The 27434-nt window shown below is 36.1% G+C and overlaps 1 protein-coding gene across 2 annotated transcripts in view; it reads right to left on the bottom strand.

Annotated features, from left to right (window-relative positions):
• RXFP1 (relaxin family peptide receptor 1) overlaps nucleotides 1-27434 on the bottom strand; it is a 100642-nt gene that overhangs the window by 477 nt on the left and 72731 nt on the right. Inside the window, exons 7-18 of one of the 2 annotated variants that reach the window (XM_035022825.1) lie at nucleotides 23864-23935; nucleotides 23707-23778; nucleotides 23044-23118; nucleotides 15649-15720; nucleotides 13238-13309; nucleotides 12091-12162; nucleotides 8592-8663; nucleotides 7666-7737; nucleotides 5647-5876; nucleotides 3138-3548; nucleotides 2183-2401; nucleotides 129-190 (exon numbers count right to left, since the gene is read on the bottom strand). In XM_035022825.1, coding sequence (XP_034878716.1) covers nucleotides 129-190; nucleotides 2183-2401; nucleotides 3138-3548; nucleotides 5647-5876; nucleotides 7666-7737; nucleotides 8592-8663; nucleotides 12091-12162; nucleotides 13238-13309; nucleotides 15649-15720; nucleotides 23044-23118; nucleotides 23707-23778; nucleotides 23864-23935 — 1501 coding nt within the window. The remainder of the gene's footprint in view (nucleotides 1-128; nucleotides 191-2182; nucleotides 2402-3137; nucleotides 3549-5646; nucleotides 5877-7665; nucleotides 7738-8591; nucleotides 8664-12090; nucleotides 12163-13237; nucleotides 13310-15648; nucleotides 15721-23043; nucleotides 23119-23706; nucleotides 23779-23863; nucleotides 23936-27434) is intronic. The other variant, XM_035022824.1, reaches the window with a different exon arrangement.

Genomic DNA, 27434 nt, shown 5'->3' on the forward strand with positions numbered 1-27434 from the left:
AAGAGAAAAATGCAGTAGTTTTAGTGTTCAGGGATGTTTACAAGGTACAGAAACCCCTTTCCCTTGTTTCTCCCCCAGCCCCCTTTTGAGTCTTAATTTTTTCCCTTTGATGTCACATAATTAAATACCAAGTCTAATGTGTTTCCAGGATGTCTTTCCAGGGTGCCAGTGTTTGAGGGGAGTGCTGGTGCTGCAAAAAGACAGGGTTCTTTGCTAAGTAGCTTTTCTTGAATACATCCATAGAAGTATTCCATTAGGTAGAAACATTTTCCACCAAGTGATTGCATATTATTGTGATATGATTCCATTTTAGGAAAAACAGTATCGTTTAGCATTCAAATCATACCTTTTCCAGTATTTTAATTGCTGGATAGTACATATAGTGTTTCTCAAAATATATAGATAGATTTCTGCTATTTCTTTGGTTTTAAAAATAAGTATGCATTTTTAGACTTTTGACTAGATATTTCGGTAAAAACATTGTTGGCTAAACTTATCTTAAAAATCACTGTAGTACATAGGTAACTACCAAAAGTTCAGATTTGTTATTATAATTTAATTGATGCTATTTTCCCTCTTTGTTGTTTATAAAATGTAAGATACTATTACCACCAACCATAGGATAAAACAAAATTAAAATTGTATGTTTATAACTTTTAAAAATGTGAATATATACTGCACTATACTTATAATTAACAGCATTTTGCACATTTTTTATTGTGATAAAATATACATAACATAAAATTTACCATTTTAATCATTTTTAAGCGTGCCATTCAGTGGCAATAAGTGCATTCATAGTGTTGTGCAACCATCACCACCGTCCATCTCCAGAACTTTTTCATCTTCCCCACTGGAAACTCCATACCTATTAAACAATAACTTTTCACCCCCTCTCCTCCCAACCCCTGACAACACATTCACAAACTTTCTGTCTCTATGAATTCGACTACTCTGGTTACCTCCTACAGTGGAATCACACAATATTTTCCTTTTGCGACGGGCTTATTTCCCTTAGCATGATGTCTTCAAGGTCCATCCATGTCGTACCATGTTTCAGAATTTCCTGCCTTTATAAAGCTGAGTAATAAACTATTTTGTGTGTATAACACACTTTGTTTATCCATGCATCCATTGATGGACACTTGGGTTATTTCCAGCTTTTGGCTATCGTGAATAATGCTGCTATGAACCTGGGTGTACCAATGTCTGTTTGAGTTCTTGCTTTTAGTTCCTTTAATTCCCAGAATTGGAATTGTTGGGTCATATGGTATTTCTATGTTTAATTTTTTGAGGAACCACCACGCTGTTTTCTATAGCAGCTGTGCTATTTTGCATTCCTACCAGTGATGCACAAGAGCTACAATCTCTCCAAATCCTCACCAGTTTGTGTTATTTTTTGTGTTTTTATTTTTTTTATTATTTTTAATTTTTTTTTTAATTTTTTGTGTTTTTGGTAGTAGCTATCCTAATGAGTGTGATGCACATTATTTTTAAATACCAAGAATGCATTCTTCAATCATCCCTCACACTGTGGGGTAATGTTCTCTAAATTGCTATGCAGGGCACCTGGGTGGCTCAGTTGGTTAAGCGACTGCCTTCGGCTCAGGTCATGATCCTGGAGTCCCTGGATCGAGTCCCGCATCAGGCTCCCTGCTTGGCAGGGAGCCTGCTTCTGCCTCTGGCCCTCCCCCCTCTCATGTGCTCTCTCTCTCTCATTCTCTCTGTCTCAAATAAATAAAAAAATCTTTAAAAATAAATAAATAAATAAATAAATAAATAAATAAATAAATAAATTGCTATGCAATCTGGGAAGAAAAATGTCTTATGTTCTCAAAAAAAATGAAGTAAAAAAAGAAAAAAAAATGAAGTAAATATTTGATAGTCATTTTTACCTGTTTGGTCATCTTAAGCATGACATTATCAGAATTACAAAACACAGAGTGTTATTTATTTGAGTCGTTACTTTGTTCCAATAATAATTGTGCTTTAGGCATTTACGGAAATAACTGGACAGTTTCCTCCCAGTAAACTTTTGATTGATGAACAGAGCCTGAAGTACATGTAACTCTGACTTACAATTCTTAAAATGAGTTGGTGTTAAGGATCTTAATTTTCTTTCTTAGAGGAACGCTGCAGAGACAGACTTATTAATTTTTTACAGAAAGAAAAAAAGTTGTACCTGGTATTTCTACCTGAAGCAATGAAAGAAATTTCAGTACAAAAATGGGTATCCAGCATAATGCATCAGTAAATACAATAAAGAAAAACCGTTTGGCAAGGATCATCTCTTTTTTAACTTGATTCCGTATTTCAGTTGCTGTTATGGCACTTTGATGAACGCTGTAAAACATGCTTCCATAGGAAAAAACTATGATGATAAATGCCGCCAAGTTAACACCTGTTTAGAACGTAAAGATTATTATTGATGTGTATTAGCATCCTTTCAAAACAAACACACACACTCTTAGCTGTTTGAACATGAATATGTTTTTTTGTTCTTCATAAGAATTACTAAGGTACACAAAAATAATGAATTTTTTAAAAATTTGAAGTAATGTTGAACTAATGAGGAATAAGGGAATTTTAATTTAAAAATGGCATATTAAAATGAGATTATAGTGATTCAGTGAATATCCTGGGTCTTTTAAATTAATCTTTATAGGTTTTTTAAATAATTCAATTAGTTTAAGTTATACTTTGAGAATATATATATATATATATATATATTTTTTTTCTTTACCCTCCCCCCGAGAATTTTTTTTACAAGAGAAAAACACTTGTATGTCTATTTTCAAGGCAAAGACTTGTGTGGCTATTTTGAATTTGTTCATATTATAAGTGCAAAGGGTTAAAATATGTTTTATTTAGTATTATTAGGGTGACTGCCCAAAATACAAGTATTTACTGTTTTGTCTTTTATTAAGGACCATGTTGGAATTTATATGATAAAGTGGTAATTCAGGGCAAAAAATCCCTTTAGGGATATTCTGACAGAATTCGTCCCAATGTCAGTGAGAAAAACTGGTTAGAAGATCTGAAATAAAAATTTATAAACATTAGAAGAAATAATGAGACTGACATTATGATTTATTCTAGTCATTAAATAAAAGGACTTATAATCCAGGGTTTCTCACCAAGAAAAATTGTCACTGAATAAATCTGGGCTCCAGTACTTCCGGTATCTTCTGAATGAAGAGGGAAACACACTCCATTGGTGCCATAGTAGTTTTTGAAAAATTCCTTATTGGTCAATGGAATGAGAGCCACTATAAACCCAGTAATCCAAATGAGAATCAGAACTGTAATTGTTCTGCATTTTCTAGGTCTTAAACACCTAAAAGGATAGACAATGCAGATATATTTTTCCAGTGTCAGAAATGTTAGCAGTAACACTGATACTTCAGTGGACAGAATGGCCAAAGATCCCACAAGCTGACAGTGAATACTCTCCATCCACAGCTGCGCATGCTTGTTGTATTCTCCACGAAACTTTAGGTCAAAGGCTCCGATCAGAAACAGATATATTCCCATTAGGCAGTCAGCACCTATAGGATCAGTAGATGTTGCAAATTTAGAGAAATAAATAGGTATAATGGAATTAACAATAACTGGTAATATTTTTAGTATTAGCAAAAAATGCCTAATTTACTTCCATCTTAGGAGGAGGTACTTTTATTCTAACAGTTCATTTATGGGTAAGGACCTCTTCAGCAACTGTCTTCAAAAACCACTCTTATAGCACCCTCTATAGCTAATTATGTAATTATTTCCTCTGTTTTTTAAAATTTTCAAGTCTGTGTGAGCAGGGATTTTGTCTGTTTTGTTTTCCATTCTGGTCTCATCACCTAGAGGTGTTGTTGAGTAAATGGATAAAATGCAATTATGTTGAGGGGCGCCTGGGTAGCTCAGTCGGTTAGGTGTCTGCCTTCAGCTCAGGTCATGATCCCGAGGTCCTGGGATTGAGCCCAGAGTCAGGCTCCCTGCTCAGTGGGGAGTCTGCTTCTCCCTCTGCCTGCCACTCCTCCTGCTTGTGCTCACACTGTCTCAAATAAATAAATAAAATCTTTAAAAAAATGCAATTATGTTGAGCATTCGATTAGGGACCAATATAGGGATGTTATTATTTGGATCACCTCTTCTGCTGAAATATGCTCCTAGCTTAACAAGCTAAGGATATCAACCAAAATCCTAGAGAAAATAATTCAGAAGTTGTTGTGATAGACTAATGACTATGAATTTGGGGGTCTATAATTTAGATGATTTGCATAATTAAGAAGAGCTCTATAGGGGCACCTGGGTGGCTCAGTCAGTTAAGCGTCTGCCTTCAGCTCAGGTCATGATCCCTGGGTGGTGAGATAGAGCCCCACATGGGGCTCCCTGTTCACCGGGGAACCTGCTTCTCCCTCTCCTCTACCACTCCCCCTGCTTGTGCTCTCTTGCTCTCTCTCTCATATAAATAAATAAATAAATAAATAAAATCTTAAAAAAAAAAAAGTGCTCTATAGTCAGTATAATTTTGAAGGGCTTAAGTTATTTACCCAGAGCTGGTCTAAGCAAACCTGTTCTCTTTGATTCTCTCTTCCCATTTTTACATCTTTCTCGGTCTCTTTTTAGGCTCCCCCATCCCCAAAATCAGTTGTTAATGTGATGCACTATTTGGTGATTTTGCTTTTTAAGCAAACATTTCATATCAGAGAGTAGGTGAGATTTTTTGACTACACAGGCAATCTACACAAGGTTTCTGAAATCACATCACTGTATATATCATAAAGCTGTCCCTAATCCTTAAACACTGAAGTTATATTCTAGCCTTCACCAGAGAAATTGAGCATACTCAAGATTTTGTAATTAACAATACAAAGTAGTAACTAATTTCTGACTTCTATTTCTTAGGTAGTTTGCAATGAATAAAACAAACATTAGACTTTGAATGAGTCTGGGGGGAAGACATGGACAGCACACATGAAGCAAAACATCATGTAGGTTGATACTTGCTGGAGAAAGTATGAATACATTGTAGGTCACTTGACACTATGAACAGCCTGACCACTTGCTTATTTCTTGCTTATTTTTCTTTGTAGTCCTCATTTAACACAGTACTTGGCAGTCACATTTCAAAAACTTAAAAAAAATTTAATACTATGTAAAAACATTTTCTTATTCAAATATTTCAAATTACGAATGGAAGAGATTTTAGTAGCACAGAAACCAGAAAAACAGCTATCAGTTAAGTCAATATCTATGATCCAGACATGCAAACAAAAAAGTAAATACAATTCTGAGTGTAAAAATATGACTGTGAAAAGTTGCCATTTTATTCATAGTAGAAGAGTTTATATGCTTTAACAAAACATGCCTTCAGAGAAGAAAACTAATGAACGAGATATTTTTTATGAGACAAAACTAATAAACAAGACCTTCATTAATCTGTGTAAGGTAACTGAATTTTCCTGTTTCAAATACTTATTTTCCTTCTCACCAAAGTCATTTTATTTTCATTACAGTGAATGTGAAAACAACATATAAGCAAAAAGGAGAAAAATGTAAAATCTTGTAATTCTACCACTCTGTTTACTTATTTTTAATACCAGTGCTTTTATGTATTTCAAAACTATAATTCTTCTTCAATCAGGAAATACTTACAGCAGAGAGAAATGATTGACATGGCATGTAGCTTGTTCTCAGACCTGATATAAGGTCTCATACAAATGACAAAGATGTTTCCAAAGCATGTAACTGCAGATACAACCCAGACAAACACTCTCTGAATAATGTTTGCCAAGAGGTTTTCTAGAGATGAGATCCCATCAGTGTTTGGTTTACAGCTGCGAACATGGGGTGCATATCCACAGTACTGGAATTTCTTAAAATATCTGATGCACAAAGAGAAAGTTAAATAAGATTTTAAATTTAATTCAGTGTCACTATACATTCATATTTCTTTTCTACATTTTCTCAGTAGAAAGAAAATGTCTTAATATGAGGCTCACAGTCATGTAAAACATTAAGGACACTAAAGGTTTACATTTTAATTCTTGTGAACTTGATTTCACTGCAAAAGAATATGTGGGTCAGAGCAGCAAATAGGCATCATGAATATACAAGTGTGCATCATGCCTCAAAACATAAATAAACCATTAGCATGGGATCAAGAGAATTAATCCATCTAAGGGAACTTTTATTGGATTTTTAGTGTTTATGTAGCTCCTATTGTTGCTTCATCTAATCTTTTCAGCCCTCTGGGGAAGAGGAAGCCAAATGTTTTCTCCTCTGGCTTCCGAGGCTTTTCTATTATAGAAGTTATTATGTGAGCTGAACCTGCCTGTTCACATGCTTATCTCTCGACCAGATTTTGGTACGTAATAAGGTGTTCAATAAATATTGGTTGAGTTAATTTTTTCATCAATAGAGAGACCTCTCGTGTTGATGAAGACACTACCCAGATAACCAGTAATGGCTACTGTGTTACCAGCAACACCAACACCATTTATTGAGCATCTTCTAGGTATCAGGAATCAATTCTCAAATCAACTCCATGAGCAAGGTATTAGCATCACCATAGGAGGAGATGAATCTTCAGTGGAGGCAGATTATTTGCTATAAATTTTCTAATAAATGTAGAAATTGGAGATCAAATTAGATCTATTTGCCTCTAACGCTATGTACTCTGGCAAAAATTATAAATGATCATTATAGTATAGAGAGCTGGAGTAATATAAGATAAAACCTTGACAATTACAGTATATTGTCCTGTTTTTAACTCTTGCTGCCTGAATTCCTTAGATCTGATATGGTTTCTGCCCAATTCAAGTCTGTTCCTTGAGTTGTTTCTTGGGTTTTATGAGCTATACCATTTTCTCCCAATAAACTATGTTTGGCTTACACTAATTCGAGTGGTATGTGTTGTGTGCAATTAAAGAAACTTTTATAAGCATCTCTCTGAAGAGTTATGGAAAACAAAAGAATGTCCTGCGTTAGACTTAAAATATAAGCAAAATTATAGAGTGATGTTGGCTGACATGACACTTTCTAAATTGTCGACACTTAATTACCCTGGCACGGAGATCATTCTAATCTCTGCTGTAAGACTGCATTCAATTAAAGAAAAATGTTTCCAAAGCATGGAATCAATGGTACCATAATACACACTGTTTGAATAAAAGATTTTTCAAAGCTTGCCATTTTATCCATACACACTTGCTCCAATCATGTCCTGACATTGGCGGCAATTTTTACTGAGGATTTCTCCATACTTTCCTCATTTACAGCAATTATTTATTTACAATTATTTTGTGTTGCTTATATAAGTTCCTATTTCTTCACCTGGTAACACTTAGATCATGTGTGTGAATTACTAGCTCATCAGACAAATATCACTATGTATGAATGGTATCAGTGCTAAGGAGAGCTTATAAGACTGAGTGTGTTCTCTCCACACTCATGTTCTCTGACATTGAAAAAATCACCTTTGATTCTACCAAACCATGGAACAATAAAAATCATCCCACCCAATAGCAACACTTCAAGAATAATATTGTTTAGGCAAATGAGTCGGCAGAAAATTTGATCGATTGGATGCATTGGGTATGGATATATTAGCACAGTGCACGTGGAAACATAAGATTGAAATCAAGGTGAAAAACAAGAAAAACATCTGCTTACATGTGAGAGAGATTCATTAGAGGTCTAAACATCCTGTGTTGGATATTTGAAATTTCAATTCCTTCCAGGCTGCTAAAAATATCAAATTAATTATCAAAATAACATATATCACAAGGGTGTAATAAAACGAGTTTTTGTGAAGGACAGTTAAATAAAATGCTGTCAGTTAACACTGATTGTGAACCAAACGTTAATACTCAGCCTGCCCTATGCACTTACTTCCCCAACTCTTTCTTGATTCTGACATTTTTACACAAATATCTCCTCTATTTGAATTTTTTTGATCCTTATAGGTCATAACACATGCTTTGTGCATAGTAACTACTCAATAAGGGTTTGTGGAATAAATGAACACACATTATCTTTTAGATAATATTACAATAGCAGAGAGGTTTGACATTTTTCTAATAATTTTTAGATAATATATTTTTTTCTAATAAGATGCCATTTTACTGAGAGAACATTTAAATTAAATGAACTGAAACTTATCTTTTAAAGGCAATTCTTAGACCATAACAGATTTGTGTGTGTGTGTGTGTGGTGTAAGTACTGATTTATATAATCTAGAATATTGCATCTTTGGGATAATGATGGCTGTAATAAAATCCTAGATACCAGTGCTAATGGAGAAATGAATATGCAGAGTTGCCTTCAGAAGATCAAAGCAAACAACCTAATATAAGCTCATGGTGATTACAGAAAAATATAAAATCATTATCTGATTTTTAGTTTATAAACTGGTAAGATAAAACTGTTTGTTCATAGTCTAGTGAGCACTCATATGGTTTCATGGTGTTTAACTCATATCCTGGGAATAAAGCTTCTGATTTGAAAGATTGTATACATTTTATTTTATAAAATTTATTAGCTATTAGTTTATAAATAACAATTTCATCGTAAAACTATCCCCATAGGTATATACTTACAGAGACTTGAGTTTGACAAGATAATCAAATTGATCGGCTTGAATTTTCTGGATTGGGTTATAGGAAAGATTCCTGTTTTTAAAAAAAAGGCAGCAATAGGTCATTTCTAGAAACTGCTTAAGTAAAGAGACAGTGTTATCTGTTGACTGGATTACTTTTAAACATTAACAAAAAAAGTGTAGTAACAACACTTGCCTTACAGAGTTCATCAAATATTTAAATGAATCAATGGAGATAAAAAACCTAGAATTGTGCCTGGCTCTTAATTAACACTATGATTTTATTAGTGAGTTGGAGCTAAGACAACATAAGAATGAAAGTGGACTTGTCAAGAAATGGCTCTCACCATAGACACAGTAGGGTGCTCTGCAAGAAACTGCACATACCTCACCTTTTGCTTAAGATCTCATTTAGTTAAATGAAAAACAATCTCATTTTGTCAAAATTTGAACTGATAGAATTACCCTGAATAATTTTTACAATAAATCTTATGCCAAAGAGTGACATTTGTGCTAATGATTTGTGAGGCATGAAATGAAAAGTAAAAGGCTATAGCTGGGAACAAAGAGATAGAGAGCAGAGTTACAGTCAGTGCAGCTCAATTTCGATAGAAAAGAATTTCAGAATCTTTGTTAAAAAAAAAAAAACCTTGAGACAAAAATCATTGATTAAAGGGAGCTTCTCAGGGCAAATTCTCTTAGAGAAATTTATTCTAGTTTAGATCGTTAGTTAGGTGGGGAAGCTTCTGGGAGGCAGTGATTGTAGAAAGAGTGGAAGAATGACAATGAAAATTGAGTTGTATAAAGAAACAAAGTGGACTCAACAGTCTAGGACTAGAAGGAAACTATCTGAACATAATACCGGCCATATATGAAAAGCCCACAGCTAACATCATCCTCAATGGTGAAAGGCTGAAAGCTCTTCCTCCAAAATCAGTAACTAGACCAGGATGACCACTTTTGCTTCTATTCAACATAGTATTGGAAGTCTGGCCAGAGTAATTAGGCAAGGAAAAAAAAAAAGGCATTCAAATTTGAAAGGGAGAAGTAAAATTATCTCTGTTCATGTATGACGTAATACTGTATGTAGAAAACCCTAAAGAGGGGCGCCTGGGTGGCTCAGTTGGTTAAGTGACTGCCTTCGGCTCAGGTCATGATCCTGGAGTCCCTGGATCGAGTCCCGCATCGGGCTCCCTGCTCAGCAGGGAGTCTGCTTCTCCCTCTGACCCTACCCCCTCTCATGTGCTCTCTCTCTCTCATTCTCTCTCTCTCAAATAAATAAATAAAATCTTTAAAAAAAAAAAGAAAACCCTGAAGATTTCACACACACACAGAATTGTTAGAACTTATAACTAAATGCAGCAAAGTTGCCAAATACAAAACCACTACACAAAAATTGAATGTGTTTTTATACACTAACAATGAACAATCCAAAACGGAAATGCAAAAGGTAATTCGATTTACAATAGCATCAGCAGAATCAAATATTTAGGAATAAACTTAACCAAGGAAGTGAAAGACTTGTGTTTGAAAATAAAATGCTGCCAAAAGAAATTTGAAAAGACACTGTATGTTTATGGATTAGCAGACTTAATGTTGTCAAGATGTCAAACTCCCTGGGGCGCCTGGGTGGTGCAGTCAGTTATGCATCCAACTCTTGGTTTTGGCTCAGGTCTTGATCTCAGGGCTGTGATCTTGGGCTCCTGCGATTGAGCCCCAGGTCTGGCTCCACACTGAGTGCAGAGTCTGCTTAAGATTCTCTCTCTCCCTCTGCCCTCCCCTCCACTCCCGTGCTCTCTCTCTAAAATAAATAAATACATGTTAAAAAAAAAAGATGTCAATACTCCCCAAAGTGACCCATTGATTCAGTGCAATCTCTGTTGCAGTCCTAATACTTTTGGCATAGAGAGAAAAATCCATTTTGAAATTTGCATGGAATCTCACAGGAGCTTGAATAGCTAAAACAATTTTGAAAAAGAACAAGGCTGGAGGCTTAACACTTCCTAATTTCAAAACTTATTACAAAGCTACAGTAATCAGTACCAGGTAGTACTGTTACAAAGACAAGTATATAGGCCAATGGAATAGGATAGAGAGCACAGGAATAAACCCTTGTATATATGGTGTCAAGACTGTTCAGTGGGGGAAAGGACAGTCTTTTCAACAAATGGAGCTGGGAAAACCAGATTACTATCCACATACAAAAGAATGATCTTAGAACTTACCTTACATCATGTATAAAATTAACACAAAATGGATCAAAGACCTAAATATAAAAGCTACAGCTATAAAACTCTTAGGAAAAAAACATAGGGGAAAAGCTTCAGGGCACCGGATTAAGCAATGATTTCTTGTATACAACACCAAAAGCATAGGCAATGACAACAAAATAGAAAAATTTGACTACACGTAAATTAAAAACTTTTGTATGTCAAAGGAGACTATCAACAGTGTAAGGGCAATTTACCGAATAGAAGAAAATACTTGCAAATCATATATCTGAAAAGGATCTAATATCTAAAATATATAAAGAATTCCTACAATTCAACAACAGAAATCAACCCAATTAAAAGATGGGCAAAAGACTTGAATAGACACTTCTCCAAAGAAGATATATGGCCAATAAGCCCATGAAAAGATGTTCAACATCATTAACCATTAGGGAAATGCAAATCAAAACCACAATGACTTTCACATCCATTAGGATGAATATAACCCCCCCAAATAGAAAAGAACAAGTGTTGTTGAAGATGTAGAGAAATTGGAACATCCGTGCACTGCTAGTAGGAATGTGAAATGGTGTAGCTGCTTGGAAATCAGGGTGCTGTTTCCTCAAAAAGTTAACATGGAATTACCGTATGATCCAGCAATTTTACTTCTGGGGCTATATACTGAAAAGGATTGAAAGAAAGGTCTCAAACAGATATTTGTACACCCATGTTCATAACATTACTCACAATAGCTAAAAGGTGGAAGGAACCCAAGTGTCCATTAATGGATGAATGGATAAACACAATGTGACATATATATGTCACATTATATATATAGTGAATTACTATTCAGAATAATATTATGAATTAATGCTATTATTCAGAATAATATCCAGAAATTCTGACACATGCTCCAAAACGTATGCACCTTGAAGATATTATGCTAAGTGAAATAAGCCAGTCACAAAAGGTCAACTACTGAATGATTCCATCTATATGGGGTACCTAGAGTAGTCAAATTAATAAAAACAGAACAGAGATGCTGGTCAGGGGAGGTGATGAGGAGATATTGTTTAATAGGTATGGAGTTTCAGTTTGGGAGGATGAAAAAGTTCTGGAGATGGATGGTGGAGATGGTTGTACAACATGAATGTACTTAATATCACTGAACTGTACGTTTAAAATGGTTAAAATGCTAAATTTTGTGTTATGTATGTTATTACAATTTAAAAGATAAAAGACATTAAAACAAATAAAGAAGTGAAACGACAAAATTAGTATCAGTCTTACAATTGTGAGAGCTCCTTCAGATCCTTAAATACTTGCGGTGGAAGATTTTCAATCTTATTACTTCCTAAATCCCTAGGGAAATAATTGCAACCATGTCATATCAGTTTCTTAAGACTTTATTCATTGTTCTGTAATTTGTTAGGAAATGATTATACAACTTTTTAACAGTGCTGTTAGTGAGTTACACTAATTACCAGAAGTCTAAAAGTTTTAGAAAAGCGAGTGTAATGGGAAAATATAAAAATAATTTATCCCATTTCATCACTTCTTCAGAGACAAATGCTTGCTGATATTTTTCTATTTTCTAATTTAATTAATGCATGTGTTGTGCCTCTTTTCCCCTTCCCTTCATTCCCTTCTTCCTTTTACATTAGAGTAGGACTATGATTTAGAACCTTAATTTTTGCACAGTTCAAACCCAAGTTGTTCAAGGGTCGACTGTAGTGGCTAGTCCAAACTTTAGCAAAATCCAATTGAGAAAATTAATAGTAAAACATAAAAAAATTGTCTGAAGGACATGTACTTCATCCATTGCCCAACATATATTTTATTCTGATAATCAGCTCCTATGTGCTCGGGCCTCAAAGCTTTGGTTTATCAGAGCGTTGTTTTAATGCCCTTTGGAACTGGGTCACTGATCTTAAAAAAAGGACAGTGTAGACAATTGATTTAACTTATGTCTCTCTTCCATTATTATAGGTTGGCATGTTATCCAAGGATGTCTAATTTCTTTGTGGATCCAAGATTATCTTTTATTTCCAGAATTAGCAAAGTATGTCTTTTTATCTTATAGTCTCTGAATCCTAACTCTTTAAGAAACTTAAAAACAAATATGCTGTTCCTCTCTAGCAGCGGGACAGAGTGATGTAGGATGTATTTTATTTATTAAATTTACCCTGACTTTATTATTTCTTTGTAGCTGTGTTTCCTTTATCTCATTTTCCTCAAGTAGTTATTATATATATATATATATATATATATATATATATTAATGTGTATTTTGTAAGCTATATAGAGTTCATTTATGGCTCAAAGTACATACAAATAATGCTAGGAAAAGAGATAAATGTTTCTCAAATGTATAAAAGCATATATGTGTAACAAGTTTGAACTAAAACCGTAGAAACAAAAGTCTTATCAAACTTACAATTCATCTAGCTTCTGGAGAGGTGCAAAAGTATTTTCATTTAGGTGATTAATTTTGTTTTTCCTCATTACCCTGAAAGTAAAAAGAAAAATATGTTGTGGCTCCTTGAGATAAGAGGTAAATGAGTTTTTGGAGGGAAGATTAACAATCTGAAAAAAAAAAAAGATAATTATATATAGTGCATTTTCACATCATGTATTTTGTAGTACGGTTACTTACCCAGTCTAATTTTAGTTTTAAATTTCTCAAGTCTTTTAACGATGATGAAAATAAAATATTATTCAGATTTTTAAGTGAGGTAGGGAAGAACTCTGCAAGGGAAATAGTGAAAATGTGAACCCTTGAGAATACAGACTGAATTTCGTGCACCGGGAGCTGTGTTAGAGAGTCGCCTCTTCTTCAGTCCGCCCAGCACGTCCCCAACAGAAACCCCGCGCGCATGCGCACAGTAGCACTCATATGCATCTGGTAGCTGATGCGACTTGGGGTGGAGTTGCTAAGGATGTCTAATCTAAACTGGACCAATTCAGAAGATCTCTAGTTTGGGATGTCGAACCAGACTGTATGTAATTCTTTTTTTTTTTTTTTTTTTTTTAAGATTCGTTTATTTATTTGACAGAGAGTGCGAGAGCGCACAAGCTGGCTCCCAGCTGAGCGGGGAGCCCCCACTCCAGGCTCAATCCCAGGACCGAGATCATGACCTGAGCCGAAGACAGATGCTTAACGGACTGAGCCACCCAGTTGCCCCACAGACTGTACGTACTTCTTGACCAGGACATTTCTGCACTGATCTCGTGTATTATGAGCCAGCATAAAGGAGTAACTCATGGAAAAGTTTTAAAATCCCGTGGCCTGGGTTGCTCAGTCCCTTAAGCGTCTGTCTTCGGCTCAGGTCACGATCCCAGCGTCCTGGGATCGAGCCCTATATGGAGTTGTTTGCCCAGCGGGGAGCCATCTTCTCCCTCTACCTGCAGTTCCCCCTGCTTGTGCTCTCTCTCTCTCTCCGACAAGTAAATAAATAAGATCTTTTTTAAAAATGTCTTAAAATGTTTCCAATTCTTTAAATGTGTGATATTCTCAGAGGTTGGCCTTGTTCCATCTTGAAGTATTTATTTTCTCTCTGCTCTCCAAACCATTACCACCTCCTGCCAGTATCCCTAGACCAGAAAAGCACAAGCCCCTGCCAAGAGGAAACTCACAAATGATTTCCTCACACAGAGGCTTCTTTAAGAACAAATAAAAGTAGAACAGCAAAGAAGTTGCAAGTTTTGGTCTATGTCCTTCAGGTGCAATTTGGTTTCTTTTGGGCAGTTAGTAGGAACTGTTTTGCATGACTGATATAAAGCATCCCGCACCCGAAGACTGCTGAGCTCACTGTGCAAGAATTCAAACATCTTAGTGGCTTGAACTCATTGGAATGGGGGATGCATATTGGAGGAAAATTTTTCTTGTATCAGTGATAGCTATTGCATTGCCTGTACACAGAGGTCCTAGTATTATGTTTCTAGTATGGATTTCAAGATGGATTCTGGGATGTTTCCAGAAGGATTCTAGTATAGTGGTTTTCAAAGTTTTCCCCTGGTAACTGCTCTTAAAAACATTGGGACATAACATACACCCACAGAACCCGAGACTCAAGAAACAGTACATTTAATTACCTGACCTGCACTCTGATATTTCTATTCAATTCAATTAAACTTTGTTTCATTAAAAAAGCAAGTCAGAAGACACCATATTGCTTTCATCACCCACTTGTGACTTTCAACTCACAATTTGGAAAGCACTGTTCTGAAAGAATAACCCATAAATGAGGCAGTCGTGTTTTTATATTGAAAGAAGCTCCAGCATCCTTTGCTTTCATGGAAAAATCAGTGTGAGTTTAAAATAGGCCAGAAAGACGTAAGGAGAAATCATACTCAGTAACATTCTGAAGTTTATCCTGGTGTCCACAATTATATATCTTCAGGGGTGTAGACATTCTGCAGTATTTTAAAAAATTTTGGTTGTAATTAAATTTTTTCTGCAATCTCTACAGTAATAATTTGCAAAGGGCAAACATTCTTACAGATTAAGACTAACTTACTGTTTCTCAAACTGATATCCAAGGAGAGATTTTAGGTGGTCAATGAAAATTTCTTTCCATTAAAATGGGCATTATTTAAGTGTGAGAAAAACAGGTCTCATAAATAGAGTACTGTTGTGATGATCCATGCATGTTGTGAATCTTGATGAAGCTTGGTGTGAACTTCAATAATTTTGCCAATGCACTTCAGTTTCAGAAAACTTCAAGTCATAAGTGAACATTTGCCATAATTACTGTGCATGTTTATGCTAACTTATGTTCGCATAAATGATTAATTTTGGTTGTAAAGATATTTAACATCACTTCAAAAGGATAAAACACTACTTACAAAACAGTTAAATTACTGCAGGAAATAAAAGTCAAATTTCTTAAATTATGGATATGGTTGCCTTCAAGGTCCCTGAAACATAAAAACAAAAATGATAAAGCTAAATTTTAATCATAGAAATAAATTGGTCAAGAATTATTTGCTTTCTCATAAAATATCTTTTTTTCACATGCTGTTTATTTCATATAGATTCCCACATGTAGCCACTTACATAAGAGCTGAAATAATACATATATGTAATGCTTCTTTTTCTGTGTTCATAGTAAAAATGTTTTGAGTCACATCTGTATCATATGTTCATATGGGTACATATGTTATCCTGAGAAATGTGAAGAGAATGAGAAGTCAAATTAAAAAATTTGTTATGATAAATATCCACTTCCTTACCAGATATTTAATAGCGATATGTGTTAAACATCTGTCTACACCTCTCCCTTGTGGTATATTCAATAAAATCCTATCTCCTTAAAAAACGACAACAACAACAACAAAACATGTGTCTAGACTTACCAATGGCATTTCTCTAAGTGGTGTGAACCTATTTGCTACAGAAGTCTGCAGAAGATTCTAATATTGCTGCAGAAGCTCCTGCTGTCAAAACAGTGTTTCACCTCTACGTCCCTTGCCTAAACACACCCTAGGAAAAATTCTCAATAACCTTTTACCACTGAGAACACCACTGTTTGCTTTATTATATTGCCACACAGGCTACACTGTCCTTGGTTTTCCAACTTCCAGTTCAGGGAGATGCATAGAGACCCTTGCTGTGTGATGCCGTCACCAGCAGGAGTCTGGTCTGAGAAGTAAAACGTGTCAAAAACCGTATATTTTAGTGTCTCTTCTTTATGGTGATCATGAAGGCATTCTTTTATTGTCCCTGTTTTGTCTTATCGTTAGGTTTATGGTGGAAGTTTGTAGAACAGAGAGTTAGCCAAGGTTAGGGATATACTTTCAGGAGTAGGTCCTTAAATCTGTTCTTTCTACCCCAATACTTAGTTTTCTGGTCACCAAATAATATAGAGCTATTCAAGAACAATTGTGACTAAAGTGTATGAGCTGAAGTATGACACAGGTATCAAAATCTGCCAGGGAAACATGGGTAACATTAAAAGAAACACCTATATTCTGCTGGGTAGGCTACATCTGGAATAGTCAGTTCTATTTTAGGCATTGCAATAAAAATAGACTTTGACCAATCAAGGCATATCTGAACAATCTGGAAGACCAGGATGTAAGGGGCCTAGAAATCAAGTCAATTGAAGAAAAGGGTGTATTTGTAATAGAAAAGAGCAAAATAAGAGCGCTATATTTGAAGTCAGGCTGTAGAAGATATCATAGGGTTTTTCTATGTTGCATCAGGTTGCAACATTAGATTTACTGGATGAAGGACACAAAATATGTCGAATTTCAGCTCACAATCTAGTGTCTAGAGAATAATCTTATTATTGCTATAGATATTTAGCAGAGGCAATATACCACAACTCAAGAATTTTGTAGACAGGATTTCTGTACTATATGGAATATTGTATTAGGTTTTAAATCTTGATTCTAGATCATCCTTCTAAAGAAAAAATTCTATTATCCTATGAAATTGGAAACTAAGTACTTATAGTACTACTTTTTTTGGTCATTAGCTTTGGTCAAAACTTCTGGTCTCTCACAATATACATTGTCAGTGACAGAGACCATCCATTTCTTTCCTCTTTTATTGCTGTTACCGAGAATCTACCACCAGGTGGTGATGCTTTCTTAAGTTTCACAAAGTATCCTTAGGTGAGTTGATATATTTTTCTTGTTAGTTACTATTGTAACATCTTTTTTCCTATTAAACCAATAAAAATATTTAAGTTTTAATTTATATTTATATATATACTTATATAAATACATATATATAAGCATTAATTTACTAATTTGTAAAAATCAGTAAGAGGCACACCTCGAGGCATCATTTAGGGACTTTTGATTAAATTGTCAGTTTAGTTTAATTTTGAATTCATTTTAACCTTTATTGGGGAATTTGTTTTTGCTTTCTTCCTAAAATGAGAGGTTTTGGTCCTTGATACACAGGGATTTGGTTTGAGGCATAAACTTGAAAATTTTTTCTTTGATCTGAAGAACAGTAACAACACCAAAAACCTTGCCTGTTTCTTCTCAGCTTCCTCTCTTATCCCCTAGTGGCATTCTAAACATGCAAATCTCCTTAACCTCTACTTCCTCCCCCTACCTTTGAAACATTTCTGACTCCTATTTCAAGGAGAAAATTGAGGTGATGAGGCAGGGAGAACCTGCTGACCTTCTACTCAACATCTACACACTTACCTGTATATGCACCTGGTCTCCTAGTCTCAAGAGGAAGAGATGACCCTTCTCCTGTTTTAAGCTAATCCCTCCATCTGTTTTCTTGAGTTTGGCTTATGTATGTGTATGTCCTAAAATATATTATCAATTTTGGTGAATGTTCTTTGGACATTGTTTGCTTTCAGGTTTATATCTATTAGAACTAGGTGCAGGTGGGTCTGGCAGACACCCAACCATAACAGCATAAATACGTAACTACAGTTTGGTAGTCCAGGGCTAATTTGGTGGTTTTACAAAGTTGTTTCATGTTCACTTTTTTTTTTAAAAGATTTTATTTATTTATTTGAGAGAGAGAGAATGAGAGACAGAGAGCACGAGAGGGAAGAGGGCAGAGGGAGAAGCAGACCCCCCGCTGAGCAGGGAGCCCGATGTGGGACTCGATCCCGGGACTCCAGGATCATGACCTTAGCTGAAGGCAGTCGCTTAACCAACTGAGCCACCCAGGCGCCCCTCATGTTCACTTTTTACATGCCCTTGTCTTCATGGTTCGGGATGATGCTAAAGCTTGAGCCATCACATCCATGTTTTCTGGATAAGGAAAGAGAGGAAGAGCCTGCCTATTTCTCCTTAGGGAGAAGTTCCACACTATACTTCTTCCACCTTATTCATTGGAGCTTAGTCATGTGGCTATATCAAGATGTAGGAAAATCTGGGGATGTCATATTTTTGCTGGGCACACTGCTGTCCCAAATAGATCAGTTCTATTATTGAAAAGGGACATTGCAGTTTGATATACATAAATTAGAGTTAGCTCATTAGTTATGTTATTTAGTTCTTCATATTCCTTTTGGTTACTATATCAATTATTTGGTGCATATATATTTATAATGTAATATCTTTTGTGAGAAATTGCACACTATAGCATTTAAATGTCCTTCTTAGTGTTGTTTAATGCAAATAGGCCAGAATTTTACATACTTAGATAAAAAAATATGATGTCTGTTTTTTTTTTTTTTTGGTTTGCATCTACACGGAATACTTTAGAACAGCCTTTTATTTTTGATCTGTCTTAATCACTTAGTTATAGTTGTATTTTTTTTTTTTGTAAATAGCAATGAATTAGGTTTTGTTCTGTGAGCCAATGTGAAGATCTCTTTTTTTAAAAAGATTTTATTTATTTATTTGACAGAGACACAGTGAGAGAGGGAACACAAGCAGGGGGAGCGGGAGAGGGAGAAGCAGGCTTCCCGCTGAGCAGGGAGTCGGATGCGGGACTCGATCCCAGAACCCTGGGATCATGACCTGAGCTGAAGACCGACGCTTAACCATCTGAGCCACCCAGGCACCCCCTCTTTTCTTTTCTTTTCTTTTTTTTTTTTAAGATTTTTATTTTTATTTATTTGAGAGAGCGAGAATGAGAGAGAGTACGTGAGAGAGCGGAGGGTCAGAGGGAGAAGCAGACTCCCCCCCAAGCAGGGAGCCCGATGCGGGACTCGATCCTGGGACTCCAGGATCATGACCTGAGCCGAAGGCAGTCGCTTAACCAACTGAGCCACCCAGGCGCCTCCCCTCTTTTCTTTTTAATAAGTAAGTTAAACCTGCTTAAGTGTACTGATATGACTAATTTATCTGACTTCAGTCTGCTATTTAAAAATATTACCACATGGTTTTTATAGGTTAAAAAAACTCAACAAATTAAAAAAAACTTTCTTTTAATCTTTAGAAAGGTTTGTATATTCTATTGGTTATCTTTATAATTATAACTTTACCTAATAAATCGTATCTTCTCTTTCTTAGAGAATAACAATACTTATTAATTTCCTATTATAATTTATATTATAAGCAATGATAAAATGAGAATATATTGTCTTCGTTTCTGCTCCTTTACTTTTCTCCCACCATATGATTTTGATCAGTTATATGCTTTTTATTAATGTTTGCCTTAGGAATATCAAATATCTACATATTGGTAGATTTGTTGGTTTTAAGCGATGTATTTTGATTCCTGGATATTTTTCTTTATAGTTCCATGGTTATCGCTTTATTCATTTTGAAACTGTTTACTCATCTAAGATTATTATGTCTTCTTGCTGAATTGACCCCTTTATCATTGTGTGATATCCCTCTTTATCCCTGGTTATAGTCCCTGTTCTAAAGTCTATTTTTTCAATATTATTTTGTAGATGATAAAGTTCCTTCTCATCCATGCCAAGGGAGCAATGTTGTTTTGTGGCTTTCCATAGCCTAAGCATAGTCTTGTTGGAACAGAATCGTAATATATGTACTCTTTGGTGACTTTTTCTTTATAATTCATATTACATTCTTGAAATTGAGCCATGTTGATTGAAGTAGGGCTAGTTCATTCATTCTAAATGCTGTGTGTGTATCGCATTTTATTTTTCCATCTGGGTCCATGTCTTCCAGCACCTTGCTCCATAATGTATTTTGTTGTTTTCTATAATTTCAAATTCTTCATATTAGCTTCTCTTGCCTATAAATAAACCTACTTCATCTCCCATCAAAATAAGTTTAATTTACTCTCTTGATCTTTAGTTCACCTTTGGCTATTGCCCCATCTGTTCATGGGCTTATTTATTACTTATATTTCTAACTTTTTGAATTTCCAAACTTCTATTGTGGTGTTTACAGTTTTTATTTTTTGCTTTGAAAGAACTATAATAAAGGTTTTAATCTGTTGTCTGTCATATATCTTGCAAGCATATTATCCTGGGCTGTCATATGTCTCTTATTTTATGCATATTTTTCCACTAAATCAGTTAAATAATTTTTTTTTTACCAACATACCTAACAGATTTTTCAGTTTATACTTTGCTAAATAAAAGTTCATGTGCAAGGTAAAGTTATTGTGATTAGTTTTAAAAGAACTGAATATTTATAAAGCAAAAATTATTATTACTAGCATTAAAATTGGGATAATACTATCAGGAATGCATATGAGATGACTTGTTTGGATAGTTAAAATTTAAAGATAGTAACTTTAGTGATGAAATTGTAAAAAGTCTGACCCTATAGTAGTAAATCTTTTTTTTAGATTTATTTATTTATTGTATTGTGAGAGAGAAAGAGAGCTGGCATGTGGGAGTAGGGGGAGGAACAGAGTGGGAGGGAGAGGGAGAAGGAGAGAGAATCTCAAGCAGACCCTGCACGGAGCATGGAGCCCAACCTGGAGCTCGATCTCAAGATCCTGAGATCATGACCTGAGGTGAAACCAAGAGTTGGACGCTTAACCAGGGCTGCCTGTGTGACTCAATTGATTAAGCCTCCGACTCTTGATTTCGGTTCAGGTGGTGATCTCATGGTGGTGGGATCAAGCCCCATATGGGGCTCACAGGTCAGTGGGGAGTCTGCTTGGGATCCTCTCTCCCTCTCTCACTGCCCCTCCCCCTACTTGCGCACATGCTCTCTCTCTCTGAATCAATAAATCTTAAAAAAAAAAAAGTTGGAAGCTTAACCGATTGAGCCATCCAGGTGCCCCTTTAGTAATAAATCTTAATTATTTAAAGGCACCTGGGTGGCTCAGTTGGTTAAGCATCTGCCTTTGGCTCAAGTCATGATCCTGGGGTCCTGGGATCGAGCACTGTATGGGGCTCCCTGCTCAGTGGGGAGTCTGCTTCTCCCACTGATCTGCCCCCCCAGCACACATGTGCTCTCTCTCTCTCAAATAAATAAATAAAGTTTTTAAAAAAATAGAGTTTTATCTGGGATGTAGATTTGGCTGCCTTTTAAAAAGCAAAGGAAATGCTTATTAATGTATTGCACAATATCTGCTACATTTGCTTCTGGTCTCAGCGCATGAATTTTTAATTGCTAATTTACTTATGTAAATATTAATCAATTTTGCTTTATTACTAAGTTTGGATTACGGAGCATGTAATAACTGTTTAATGTGTTCATTTGAAAAAAATTTAATTACAATGAAGGATATTGAACTTAATTAGCTCTTTTCTTGAATACTTTAGCTTGTCAACAAGGGGGGTACTATGCTGTCATACCAAGACGCCCTCTGGACTCAGTAATGATTCTGGGGATGTTTGTCTTCCTCTAAATAGTTCCAAACTAGTGTGTTTTGAATTATTATGTCTGCTTTTTATAGCACTTCCCACTCCTGCTTTACTATCAGGTTGAGAGTTGTCACTTCACACTAATGTTTTGAACTTATCTTTCCCCTCTACTTTTTTTTTTTTTAAGATTTTATTTGTCTATTTGTCAGAGAGAGAGAGAGAGAGCACAAGCAAGGGGTGAGCAGCAGGCAGAGGGAGAAGCAGGCTCCCTGCTGAGGAAGGAGCCCAATGCAGGACTCAATCCCAGCACCCTGTGATCATGACCTGAGCCAAAGGCAGATGCTTAACAACTGAGTCACCCAGGTGTCCTTTTCCCCTCTACTTTTAATCTGGCTCTTCTACTCTGCCGTGAGCTTAGAAATCAAGCAACAAACAAAACTTCTGAGAATTTCCTACAGAATGAGAGACAGCGGAAGTTTTCATATAATACCGTATATGTGGTTTATTGATTGAACTTTTAAATAGTTATTTTGGTTACTTATTTATTCATTTTTACCTGCATTTTAAAAAGGCAAATTTACTGGGTAACTGAGCTCTGAATAGGTAGAATGATACTTACTACCATAAGCAAAGTTACTGTAAACATTTCCATGAAACATATTCTATTGTGATTAGACTTCAAAAATAAATTCTAAGTACCATATTCCCATGAGGCAGAATTTAGGAATGAGACTAAAGTGACTTAGTCTTTCTGTATCAAATTAATAGGTGAAAACAGACCGACAGAAGGAAGGAAGAAAGAAATGTTCTATAGCTGCTGGACATCCCTTCTGTTTTTCTTCTTCCTGCCTCCAAATTTTTTTTGTGCATGTGGGAGGTGTTTTATCTTGGCAAGAGTCTAGAGGAGTTCGTTTAGACAATGGGCACGTTTAGTAACAAAACCATGCTAAAGTAATTTGAGGAAATGTGATATGACATTAACAACTTATAATTTTTAGAAACCCAATATCCAAAATGAACTAGGCAAAACCAGGAAAGTTAGCTGACATCTTTAAGAAAAGGTTCATCAACTTACAGCCAATGCAGTCTTGGCATGTGCTGGCAAAGAGGTTTATCTGGTAAATGGGTAAAGACGTTATTCATCAATGTTCTGAAAAAGAAACGAAAGAAAAGAAGTCACATTTTTCTGGTTCTTTTCTCATCTTAAGTCAAACATGGTATTATCATTATCCTTTATGAAACCGCAAAAATCTATTAAGTTAGTTGTCTTCTCTTTTTTTTTTCTGTAAGTCTTGTTATATTTAAGTGCTTGTTAGTAATAAAATTTGACAAATGATAGTTGTCATATGGAGGAAGCAGCAATGTTAGTAACTGAAAGAAAGCCTGTGCCCTTCATAAGTGGGTAGTGAGAAGGAGTTGATTTTTCATTAATGTTATTTTTCTTTACCAAGCATAATACCCGGCAGTAATGGTGTGCTTGAGAATATTTCAATAAAATATGCCAGTAAGGCTGTATTTAGTTTTGATGGGCTGATGTCCTAGAAGACAGAAGATCTTATAAAAATCATTAAAACTACAAAATAGCCTCACAGAAAATGATGAAAAGATGGCTTATAGTTGGAAAGGCCTTTTGGGGGCTTTAACAATTCCATATTTAATGCTGTTAAACTTAAAGCAGTAATTTTTTTTCATGTCTTTTCCTTCAATTGAAATATTTGCTTTAATTTTTAGTACTTACAAGAGAATAAGAGAATTTAGTCCATAAAATGTTAGTGGGGAAATTCGACTGAGGTGATTATCTTCAATTATCCTGCCAGCCAGAAGAAAAAATTGATTCATTTATATATTTAGAATGTAAAAACTAATACTATAAAATGCATGTAAATTAAACATACAGCCATTCTAGTCTGTGGAGATCTTCAAAAACACCCGGCCTCAAGGAAGTTATTCTGTTATGACTGAGATACCTGAAAAAAGAGAAATGACTCCAATAAATGTGTTACCTTCTTTTTTCTTGATTCTTTTTTAAAGATTTTTATTTATTTATTTGAGAGAGAATGAGAGAAAGCACATGAGAGGGGGGAGGGTCAGAGGGAGAAGCAGACTCCCTGCCGAGCAGGGAGCCCGATGCGGGACTCGATCCAGGGACTCCAGGATCATGACCTGAGCCGAAGGCAGTCGCTTAACCAACTGAGCCACCCAGGCGCCCTTTTCTTGATTTTTTAAAGATTTTATTTTTCAGTAATCTCTACACCCAACGTGGGACTCAAACAATCCTGAGATCAAGAGTCGCGTGCTCTTCTGACTGAGCCAGCAAGGTGCCCCAAATGTGTTACTTTCTTGGTATCTTACAATAAGGAAAGGAAAAACAAGAATCATCCATCTTAGATTTTCTTATATGCTATTCTCATCACACCTTTTCCCTTCTTTTGGGTCTCTAAAACGTCTTTGTCACGTACCTTTTTATGTCTAGGTTTTAGTTCCCCTTTAATCAATCAATCAATCAATCACTCTATTCATTCATTCACCTGTGCCTTTACTCATCAAATTGTTTTCACACCTACTCCGTGGCACTATCATCCCTTTCTCTGAGGAGCTTTGAGTCTAGAGGGAAGACAGAATATGAACAAGTTATTACAGTAACGTGGGGAAAAGAGAGAAGTTTATAAGGTATGGTTGTTCTGACGTTGCAGCGGAGAACTTGGCTTTGTTGGGGGTGGGGAGAGCAGAGCATGGAGGAGTCAGGACACAGAAGCCTTTACTAAAGGGGGCACAATTGGATGAACGGAGATTTGGATGAAGATGTCATTCGCAAAACAAAGAATGGGTAGGAGTTCACATAGGCAGAGGAGATTGCTTATGCAAAGGTAAGAGGTCGGAGAGAGAGCAACAAGTGAAGGGATCACCAGGCATTTCAGTGCAGTCTCACCATGAAGGGGCTGGGAAGAGAGACTGAAGATGAACCTGGGAGGCAGGTGGGGGTCTGTTCTGGGAAAAAAGACATTGCATGCCTTACCAAAGAGTTTGACCCCACCTTACCTACCCAACTTTACTTCTTATCCTTCTGCAGAGTGAACCAACTCTGTTCTGTTCTGTTGGTCTCGCCCTCCCTCCGTGTTTATTCCTACCTCAGTCTCTTTAGGACAGCAATGCGCTGCCTGACTCTGCTGTCAGCTTGAGTCCTGGCTTTGCTACTTATTTATTTATTTATTTATTTATTTATTTATTTATTTTTTATTTTTAAGATTTTATTTATTTGCGAGAGAGAGAATGAGAGACAGAGAGCATGAGAGGGGGGAGGGTCAGAGGGAGAAGCAGACTCCCTGCTGAGCAGGGAGCCCGATGCGGGACTCGATCCCGGGACTCCAGGATCATGACCTGAGCCGAAGGCAGTCGCTTAACCAACCGTGCCACCCAGGCGCCCCGAGGCTTTGCTACTTATTAACAGTATGACCCTAAGCAAGCCGTTAACTTCTGAAAGCCTCAGTTTCCCCAACTCTAAAATGGAGGTAATATTAGTACCTGCTTTATTGGGTTGTGGTAACGTTGGAGGCAATGTATGTCATAAGCACTCAGTACATATTTATTACAACAGCACCTCTGTTCATGCCTACAATTCTGATTTCTTTCCTTTCCTTTTTCCTCTCTGCCTATGACTCATATGCAAGTTTTAGTTGAAATTTTACTTCCACGGATACATGGACCACACTGATTTCTCTCTTTTCTCCATTCTGACAGTTTTTAGAGTTGACATCTTATAAAATTTCTCCTGCCGGCTGTCTTCCCTGTCTCCAGCAGGTTTGACTTTTGCTTAGGGATAGCAAGAGATGATGCCCCGTATTAGAACCACTTCTTTCCCTCCCCTGTAAACCTGGAACCCCATTTAGGCACAGGAAGGGTAAAGAATAACTACAACATTTCTCATGACCACCTCAGGGCTCTCTATTTATTTATTTATTTATTTATTTATTTATTTATTTATTTATATTTATGTATTATTTGTTTACTTGTTTTTTCTTTCAAGATTTTATTTAAATTCAAGTTAGTTAACATATAGTGTAGTACTAGTTTCAGGAGTAGAATTTAGTGATTCATCACTTGCATATAACACCCAGTGCTCGTCCCAACAAGTGCCCTCCTTAATGCCCATCACCCACTTACCCCTCCTCCCACCCCCTCCCCTCTAGCCACCCTCAGTTCCCTATAGTTAAGAGTCTCTTATAGTTTGCCTCTCTCTCTGGTTTTATCTTATTTTGTTTTTCCTTCCCTTCTCCTCTGTTCATCTGTTTTGTTTCTTAAATTCCACATATGAGTGAAATCATATGGTATTTGTCTTTCTCTGACTGACTTATTTCCCTCAGCATAATACCCTCTAGTTCCATCCACGTTGTTGCAAATGACAAGATGCCATTCTTTTTGATGGCTGAGTAATAATCTATTGTATATATATACACATTTTCTTTATCCATGCATCGTTTGATAGACATTTGGGCTCTTGCCATATCTTGACTATTGTGGACAGTGATACTACAAATATTGGGGTGCATGTGCCTCAGAGGTCTCCTTTTAAAGCCAATAGCAATCCCCTAGGTACATTTGACCCACTCCCATATCCTATACCCATCTGTTTAGCCTAGTTCTGTTTATTTTCCTGAGTCATCCTTCACTGCTCCAGACCCCAAATGGTCACTCATTTCAGTGAATCTTTTTTTTTTTAGATTTATTTTATTTATTTATTTTAGAGAGCAAGAGAGTGAGAGAGAGCATGTGCATGCACAAGTGGGGAGAGGGGAATAGGAAAAGGGAGAGAATCTCAAGCAGACTCCGCTCTGAGTGAAGAGCCCAATGAGGCCAGGCTCGATCCCACGATCCTGAGATCATGACCTGAGCCAAAATGAAGAGTCGGACGCTTAACTGACTGAGCTGCCCAGGCGCCCCTTTCAGTGAATCTTAATAGCGGTTTTGATCTGAACAACACAGGTTTAGGATTTAATTAAGGAACTTCTTTTCATCATTCTTTAATTGTTGTGTGCATACTGGTTTTGTTTCCCCACCCTAGATCGTAAGCTTCTGGACTGCAAGAGGCATGCCTCTCTCTAGTGGTAGCATAGCCCTTTACCTGAAACATTAGGGTGTAAGCTGCTGGAAGGCAGCCTGTCTGACTTATCTTTCTATCCCACCTCCCCATGGTGTCTAGCTGAAAAATTACATACTATAAGGGCTAATGAATATTTATGGAAGAATGAAAAGCAGGAATCCAATGATTATCGCTGATAACCTGGAAGTATGTAACATCTTTAACAACCAAACAATATTCCAGTGCTATGAGTAACCATGGAAGGAGATGGAGGACCCTTTAAAATTTGTGGTACTATTCTTCACATCCGTTGAACTTTATACCAAATCTGGACTATCTTTCACATCCATTGAACATTAAACCAAGCAGAAGTTTTGAACAGATTCATG

Source organism: Mirounga leonina, unplaced genomic scaffold (genome assembly GCF_011800145.1).
Source record: "Mirounga leonina isolate KUSES-001 unplaced genomic scaffold, KU_Mleo_1.0 Mir_176, whole genome shotgun sequence".
In the NCBI taxonomy this organism is placed as follows: domain Eukaryota; kingdom Metazoa; phylum Chordata; class Mammalia; order Carnivora; family Phocidae; genus Mirounga; species Mirounga leonina.